Raw genomic sequence first — 9086 nt, 5'->3', positions numbered from 1 at the left:
CGGCAATAGGAGCATTTCATCTTTGATCCAGTCCTACTCATCCTTTGACTTGATGTCTCTTCCTGCTGCATTCTTCGTCTCTTTTTTGGCCTTCCTATTTGCTTCTTCAGCGGTAAAGGTAGAGGACTTTCATGATTTGTTGGCTCCCAAAATTTGCTGCTTCTGATAGGCTGCAACATGAATTGGTATGAAGCAAGGTATGAGCTTTTTTTGTACCAATCATGTAGGTAATCATCTGGGTTTTCTTGCTTCATCTGAATAGCACAAATGGCATGGACACAGGGAATTCCATTCAGTTGCCAGGCTCAGCATGAACACTTTATTCTATCCAGGTTGACAACATACTTATCCTGATTTTGAATAATCTCATATCCATTATCTCTATTCCAAACTGGATGGCAGAACCTACTAACAGCAATATTTGCATCCAATCTCTTCACAATCCTAGGGCCACAGTCTCTACTCCATTTTCTAGCCTCATCTCTTTGCCTATGCAGTCTAGTCATAACCATAACTTGAATATCATCAAGCATGCTGATGATTGGTTTGCACATGGCCTCTAAAATTCTACCATTGAAAGCTTCACTAAGGTTGTTATCAATGATATCGCATTTGAACTCTTCGCTGAAGAAGGCCCGACACCAGTGCTTAGCTTCTGTATGGAAGAGTGCATCAAAACCGTCATTTGTCAGCTGCAACAATCCCTGTTGCAGCTAATTTGAAATCAACCATATTCGTACTCTTTGCTATCTGCCAGAACTGCTTCTGCAGCCTATCTCCTTTGAAGTTCCTTGACCAGTTTGCATATATGTGCCTCGCACACATTCTATACTCAGCATGTGGCATCAATTCAGCCAATGCAGGAATAAGTCCCTACAAAAATTCAAACCAATAAATACAAGTCAAGAAAAATATGCAAGTGACTAATATTAAAATGGAGTATATTATAATTGACAATGAAATTACCTTCTGTTGGTCGCTCATGAATGCCCATCCTCCCCCATCGGTTATCTCAAGGTCAGCCATTAAATTTTTTAGGAACCAGGACCAAATATCCTTGTTCTCTATCTTTACCACTGCCCAAGCTATCGGGAACATTTGATTATTGGCATCTCTCCCCACAGCAGCCAACAACTCCCCCTTGCATAAACCCTTTAGAAAGTATCCATCCAATCCTATAACTCTTCTACAACCAGCCAAGAAGCCCCGTTTGCATGCATCAAAACAGACATAAAATCTATCAAATCTAGGCCCAAGATCAAGGAGTGGCCTCTCCACAACCTCTATATATACCCTACTAGATGAGTTTTGAAACATACATTCACCAGCATAATCCCATACCTGCGCATATTCTTCCTTATACCCACCCATCAATATCTTCATCACCCTCATCTTCGCTCTCTTACATTGATTCCTCGACACATTAACCCCCACTTGCTCATTCACTAACTGTTGAAATTGAGGACTCTTGATCTCGGGTATTGCTTTGATAGTATTGAAAAAATGCTTTGATAACCACACACTTGTTACCCTTATTGTTAAAGATAATTGGACAAGTATGCTCCTCTTGAAAGGACCTAATCTGGAATGACCCATTCTTACTTAGCGCAGCATAGAGTTTCCACGAACAATTAGCTTGTGAGCACTTAGCTCTCACAAACTCCTTCGTGTTTCTAATGAATTGAACGCTCCTTTGTTTACCAATTGAGTTCTTCACAATAGCTTCCTTGAACTGTTTGGCATCATCAAATCTCATGCCCACCGACAAAACAGTTTATCAACAAATGGATCATAACAAGGGTACTTACTTTTTCTTCGAGGAGCAGGTTCTTCATCATCATTGTCAAGCTCATTTTCCAAACCAGCAACTTCATCGCCACAGCTTTCTTCATCTTCACTTCTATTACCCTCAGCTGGATCTCCATCCCTATTTATTGACTCGGGCCTTCTTGCTGCAGCTGCAAGTTTTTTTCTCAAAAATTCCCTTTACTTTTGTCTTGACTGTGCGAGTTCATCATTATCTTCGTCACTTGGGAAATTTACTACAGTCAAACATTCATCTTCCGATTCACTAGATAAAGCAATTTCCCATTCTAATCCAATGAAGTCTTCATCGCCCACATCTTCACCCAAATCTTCATCCAAGATTTCAGGACATCTCTCTCTTTGTTCATCTCTATCAATATGACTTATCTCCCTATCATTTTGCCCTCCATCTAACCTAAACTCATCCCTAACCTGATTACTCGCTTGAACAGGATCCCTCACTTCTCCTCATTCAGTGGCGGTCTGCTCATCCCCATCCTCATCCTCATCCTCATCCTCACTATAATACTCAACATATACCTTAGATTCTTCACCGTGAAGATAATGGTAAATGATATCCTTAATACCATTATCGTCATTTAAAAATCTCAACCCATCCTTCAATTCTTTCCCAGAACACAAGTAATGTAGTTTTTGCACTTTGCATCGTAAAAAATATACCAAATCCCTCATAAAATCAATATATGATGGCTTCCAAACATTTACATAAATAGTACCTTCATTTCCACCACTATATTCCCAATCTTCAGTGCCAATAACAAACTCTCCACCATAGCAAACAATGACGCCTACCTGATTTGCGTCCATGTCGATGCTGCACCCAATGGAAAAAAAGAAAAAGAGTTATTGTCGTTTTGTTGGAAACACATGACAGAATCGACAACTTTACATATAGGTTCTTGTCGTTTTGTTGTCAAGGAACAAATGCGACTAAAATCTCCCCAATTCGGTGCATTTACAGAAACAAAATAAACCAAATTAAATAAACAAAGTGAGGTCCCCACCACCCATTTTTCAATTTAATCACATTCACATTCGGTCCCCCAACAAAAGCAGTCCAATTAATTAAACAAACAAATTCGGTCCCATCACTGTTTCCATCCGAGTCAAGTCCCTCCGCACCCTGTTTTTCTATTCGGTCCCCACAACAGAAAGTGAACGAACGCTGGAAGAATCAATTTTTCTATTCTGTCCCCATAAAAGTGACATCCCCACCACTTTTCCCACCACTTTTCCCACTACTTTCCCCCTGAGCCGAGCCCTCAATTTGCCCTCCATGCCCTAACTTGCCATTCGGAACCCTAAATTTTTCGCAAAATTGATCCACGTAGAGAACATGACAAACCTGAACGATCGTCAACGACGGTGCAACCACAGTGATGGCCGAGCGACGACAGGCGAGCAACAACGGGCGAGTGATGGCGGGCGAGCGAACGGCGGTGGGTGAACGACGGTGGGTGAGCAAGCTACGGCCGGCGTCGAGGAGAACCGTATACGAACCCTATTTTACTCCCTCTGCAGCGACATCATTTTTTGCTATGGAGCAAGGCGGCATCATTTCTTATGTGAATCCACGATGGATGGGAAGAAACGACGTCGTTTCTTACGAAGAAAGGACAACGGTGTCATTTTATGCTATCCACCGTGGACAATCTTAAGCCACATCGACTTTTTTTTTTTTAAATATAAAGGCCACATATTTATTTTGGCCGGAATTTCTCGCCGGTGGCACCAAAGTGATCGTTTTTCCTCCGATTTGGCACTTAAGTGATTCGACGGAAACTTTTGGCACCAAAGTGAGCGCCGTACACAACTTATGGCACCATTAGTGTACTTATCCCAAAATCGAGCGCAAAACCAAAGTAAAATCCGTACCATCCCTCTTTCGCTGGTTTGTGCACTGAAACACTGGGGCTTATACTCCCGTTGATCCCAATTCTTACTAGTTCAAAGACCTGTTTGGTTCAGTATTTGCAAGGATTTTAGAAATGCGCTTGGTTTGTTTTTTTTTTTTTTTTTTTTTGAGAAAATACAATTACATCTCCGAAAAGCTCTAAGGTAGCCCAAAGCAGGTTTGAGATCTTCTGAGAAGTTGCATTCTCGGAATGCAAGTCTTAACCCCTTGTTTACTATTCATCTTCTTTGAAGACTATTGCACGGAAAAATCGGTCGGAGCCCCATGATCGCTTTCTAAGGGGTCGAGCACATAGACGATTGTTGCTTAGGGGTCACCTGACCTTGGTGACTGTTGCTTGACCTCTTAGGCAATTCCTAGGTCATGCGACCCATGCGACCGTTGGCATGAATCACACAACCCAAGCGACAGTTGCTTGAGGTCGCATAACCCCAGGGCGGTCGCATGGGTTGCACAACTCAAGCGACGCCTGAGGGAGGTAGCCTTAGGCAAAGCCGTCTGGTGGCTAGAGTAGATTTGGCTATCGATGGTTGAACTCCCAAAAGGAAATATAAAAACTTTTGTTTTTAATAAATTTAGTAAAAGTCATTTGTAAATGTAATTTTTACTAAATAGCATTTGAGCCAGAGTTGTTTCCCAATGTATTTTAAAATTACAATTCACTAAACGCTATTTACATTTCGGAAAATCCCTTTAACCTAAAAGTTATTTACATATTCCCTAGGACATTTCTCCAAAATCAAACAGGGCCCAAGTGGGTTTGCTTTTGCAAGGGGAGCAGTACCCTCCTTACCTTGACGATCGAAGTTAGGCTGATAAACTGAGTTCATACTTCAGAGATGGCAAGCAGAAGAATTAAATAGATTTACTGAGAAAACAAGTATGTGGTCACGTCATCTCCTCCTTCAAACTCGCCATTCTCGCATTTTCCCTGTCCCGCTTGAACATTCTGTACAGTGGCGTGTAACACAAGCAACACAAACCGAATGGCACTGCCGTCATCGAGAGAAGCCCCTTCGATAGAGCGGAGGCTCCATCTACCGATCCTTTAGCGGGATCCACAGTCTTCTTATCATAGCCGAACATCTTCTCAGAAAGAATCCCAGCCAGTGGAGCTGCAAAAGAGGATAAGGATAACTCGAAGGCACGATCGAAAGCATAGATCATGGTCCGGTGCTTGGCTGGGACCACTTCAGCAAACATTGGGGCATTCGCTGCAGTGCCATTCCAACTGATGGTTATGCCCATCAGAAGTAAGGTGGCGGAGTAGGCAAACCAGCTGTCGACCGACTGTGGGATCACTCTGAGAAGAAACCAGCAGAAAGGAATACCCATAAAAGCACTGAATTGTGCACACATGATACGACCAGAATTGGGGTGGACTCGAGATAATCTATCTGCTATGATACCTCCAAGAAGAGACCCTACAGCACACCCAACTAAGAAAATGGTACATAGAGCTGCCGCACCATTGTGATCAAAACCTGGAAATCAATAAAGAAAAGACTTTACACATTATGTAGCAAAATAAAAGAGAGGAATGCGACAGGAAGTCAGTCATCAGAAATCTCTCTGACAAATCCCAGTACCAAAGCCCGGTTGAAAGCAAACATTTAACCAGTGATGCATGCGGAATCCTCATATGTACTTAGCTAGCTTTGTTAATTTCAAACTCTAGATTCTGATGACTATCACCGACCATGGAACTGCACAAAAGCCTCACCTATAAGTTCAAACCACATAGTGAAGAACACCATGGCCGTCCATGGTAGTGAACCAATGATTCCCTGCAATACGATTACTTGAAAAGTTTGCACAATTAATACAGCTTTTGTTGCTTTCCAGGACTCCATCCAAGTTGATTTCGTGTTACTTTCGCTCTCTACCAAAGCATCTCTGCAACGGAAGAATATTAAGGACCAAAATTTGACATGATCATCACAGAGGCCATTAGTTATAACAGACGAGATTGAGATAAAGCCGGACCAGAAAAAGGAAAATCAAAGCTTCTAGGAAGTTTAAGCAATCATATGTACCTTTCTAGATTCTCACTAGAATCATGAGTAAAGTTAGTGGTTTTCCTTGGGTCAACAACAAACAAGAAAACGAGGAAGCCGATTAATGAACTAACTGTTGACATTAGAAAGAAGGCACATCTCCACCCAGGAATTCCCCAGAACTCTGTGCCAGCCATAACCGTCGCTAAACCACTTCCACCGATACCCCCAAAACTTCCAATAAAAGACAAAAATCCAAACCCGGTGCCCCTTACATCATCCTTATAGCTATCTGCAATAAACGATTGTAGAGCTGGTATTACTATTGCCAATCCAAAACCATTCAGCGCTCGCCAAAATGCAATTTGCATGAAATACTGGCTTGCACCGACTGCAGCAGTTGAGAAAGCCCAGCAAAATATCCCTAACGTAAGAACTGTGGGCCGGTCATAGTTTATGACTAAAATCCCTGCCAGGGGTGATGACAATCCTTGGACAAAGTTCCTTATAAATGTAAGATAACCTAGATCAGATAGCCCTACATTGAAAGTCTCACTGACTTCTTTGCAAACAGCTGGAAGGAGATTTTCATCTGCACGCTCCATTATAGCAGCCAAGTTGATGATGATCAGAGACAGAGAATATCCGAAGTACTTTTTACCCCTGTTTGAGATGGAAGAAAAGAGTAGGTAGACATATAACAATTAATGCGCAGAACAGTTCCGATGAAGAGATCAAGACATTGAAAGGCAAAGGACGGAAAATCATTAGTATTGTTCAAAACATGCTACATATTTATGTTGTTGGCCAATTTCCTTTCGCATTTAGAGGTTAGTTTGTCTGATATGACATCAAAGGACAACTCAAAAACTCTTATGTTGCTCCCTCTTACTTCTAGTTTGCACGTTATTCATGTAATTCTATCTTGTCCATTTTAATGTGGTTATGTCCACATCCATCTTTCATGTGTTAGGCCAGGTTTACAGGAAAAAATAGAGTATTAAGACATATGCTGTGTATACAAAAAAGGATTCTCTAACTAGAATAGATTCTACATTATAAGTGGCAGTTAAAATAGATTGGAAGACGTAAAAGGTACAAAGAACCAAATGTTCATCGTTGTAGACATTGGACTGAAGGAAAAAAAGTTGAATGCTCAGTGAAAAACCATAGAGATGACCTGGGCCAATTGTTATGTCACTTTTACAAGTATCGGTGTCTGGTTTATATTGATGAACATGTTACTTTTATGGAGGTTTCCTACTCTTGTTGACTCAGTTTTGCATAGATTGCCTCAAATTCTGCCTTTTTGATGTCTCAAGGAACCTCTCAAGGGGATAGTATTCCCATTATCTAATTTGCAACCTCTGAAAATTGTGGAGGTGTTATTTCCCTTGAGCGACTAGCCAGAGAAAAAGAAATGTTACAAAGTTCTGCTAGGAGAGTAGGCATTTTTAGATGAAACTCAACAATCTTATATTCATACCAACACTGCATAAAATAGAGCCATATTTCGTCAATCAGCCAAGGATTTATTGTGATCCCGGGCATATTTCCAACCTCCAACTGAGGCCTCGGAGCAATTCTACTCGGGAGAAGGAGGACTTCCGAAGTTCAAAAGATTATGTGAGGGTGCATAAAAATGAGTAACTCGCAGCAGAATGGCAGGCATGGCTAGATGGTTAAGTAAAGCTTCATTGTCACTCTACATTTCTTAAGATGTCAAAATCGAATCTTCTGCATTGGAAAAATCGTGCCCGACTCAGGATCAATCTCTGTCCAGGAGATCCAAGGGGAGAAGATTGTGCCAACACGATGCATTGGCACGTACCGTCATCCAATGAAGCAGATGCATACTTAACAAGATGCGCAATGAGAATGACAAGCATCCGCAATGAACATTGCAGTGGAATGATGACAGCAAATAAAGGGTGAAACACCAAAGTTCCAGGAATCGGTAAGACCGAAGGGGTATTCATAAATAGTTGTGTACTGATCATCTTTGGGTCACTAAACAGCAGTGAGGTAAAGATCTCATACGAATTAAACGGTACAATCACTATGAACAATACCAAACGGAAGTCAAAATCGATTCATCACCCAGTCAATGCGGTGCTTCCGTATTAGAACAGAGAACCACACAAATCAGCACTGAAATCTCGCGTTATACATAACAATCAAACTCCCATCGTGCACGAATTAAATGGTGAAAACTGAAAGATAATAAATAAGGACCAGACCAAGCCGAACATGACACAATACCCAATTCGAAAACATAATCACAAATCCAAAAAAAAAAAGAGAAAAAGGAAAAGAACAGAAGCGAAGAGATGCACACCTCATAACTCCTGGATATACAGACGCTGCACGGGGCGATTCCTCAAGAATTGGAAGCTCCTGCGAATCAGGAAGAGGTCACGTAGTTTCGGCTATGGCGGATCTGAGAATGTAGCTTTCCGCAATATCGAAACAACAAGAACGTGAACAAAGTACGAGGGTCAGGCATTGCAGAGGGAAAAGATCCCGCTTGACGTTATCTTACATTGATGGCGTTGCGTTGACTAAATTGGAAGGTGGGATCCCGTCAGAATGAAGGAAAGAAGATTCCAACGGATAGCATTGAACGACTGAAACCGAAAGAAAACGGACGGATTGGATTGATGAATGGATCCACTTCATTGGCGGGTAGTTTGCATTTTGATCATAGAAATTCTCCCAGCTGACAAAGGAAAAAATAAGGAAGAAAAGAAATGGACAGCGATGTGGGGAAAAAAAAAGAGTATTTGGCTGGCCGTGACTAGGCTTCGACGGTGCGACCCATATGATCAACGTTTTGCATTTATCCTTTTTGTATTAATAGATTTTTGCAATTTAGATGTGACTCGAATTCAATGAATTTACCCGTCGCATCATAATTTTATACTACAAAGAAAATTACATTACAAGTCCTAAGCATTTGAAAAGAAAGCCATTGAGACTTTGATTAGGCATAAAATGAGCTGAGTCGTTATATCGGGTCTCAATCCATCCATGGAGGGCTAGAATTTTGCAACCGAGTGCAAGAAGGGAAAGAACGTCAATATGGAGCGTTTCTTTTTCTTCGACATCAATGATGAGTTCAGTTCATACTGATTGTTCGAAACTTCTTCCCTTATCAATCTTCGGAATGACTTCGACCCAAAAAAAAAAAAAAAAAAAAAAATCGGCGGAATGACAGTTTGCAAATTTTCAGTGTCAGCCCAAAATAATCGACTGGTAGGTCCAGCGAATGAAGAACTTAATCTTTTTGACGTGAGAGAGTTCTATCATGTGTGTGTCAATCTGAGGCCATGATGCTTCACGGAGAC

General features: G+C 41.4%; 2 protein-coding genes across 2 annotated transcripts; both read right to left on the bottom strand.

Annotated features, from left to right (window-relative positions):
* Positions 1-681: 681 nt before the first annotated feature.
* LOC120288533 lies at positions 682-1430 on the bottom strand. The gene is made up of 2 exons (XM_039302589.1): positions 967-1430; positions 682-873 (listed from the first exon to the last, which is right to left on the bottom strand). The coding sequence occupies exons 1-2, from the start codon at positions 1390-1392 to the stop codon at positions 682-684; spliced, it is 618 nt and encodes a 205-aa protein (XP_039158523.1). The 5' UTR covers positions 1393-1430.
* A 2945-nt stretch (positions 1431-4375) lies between these two features.
* Positions 4376-8440, bottom strand: LOC104419771 (multidrug resistance protein 2). Its single transcript, XM_039301682.1, has 4 exons — positions 8078-8440; positions 5779-6402; positions 5466-5638; positions 4376-5226 (listed from the first exon to the last, which is right to left on the bottom strand). Exons 1-4 carry the CDS (start codon positions 8080-8082, stop codon positions 4631-4633), a joined length of 1398 nt encoding a protein of 465 aa, XP_039157616.1. The 5' UTR covers positions 8083-8440; the 3' UTR covers positions 4376-4630.
* Between the last annotated feature and the right edge of the window lie 646 nt (positions 8441-9086).

Source organism: Eucalyptus grandis, chromosome 9, assembly GCF_016545825.1.
Source record: "Eucalyptus grandis isolate ANBG69807.140 chromosome 9, ASM1654582v1, whole genome shotgun sequence".
NCBI classification, from domain to species: domain Eukaryota; kingdom Viridiplantae; phylum Streptophyta; class Magnoliopsida; order Myrtales; family Myrtaceae; genus Eucalyptus; species Eucalyptus grandis.
Note: the sequence above shows the minus strand (reverse complement) of the source record. Positions and strands in the feature narration are given on the sequence as shown.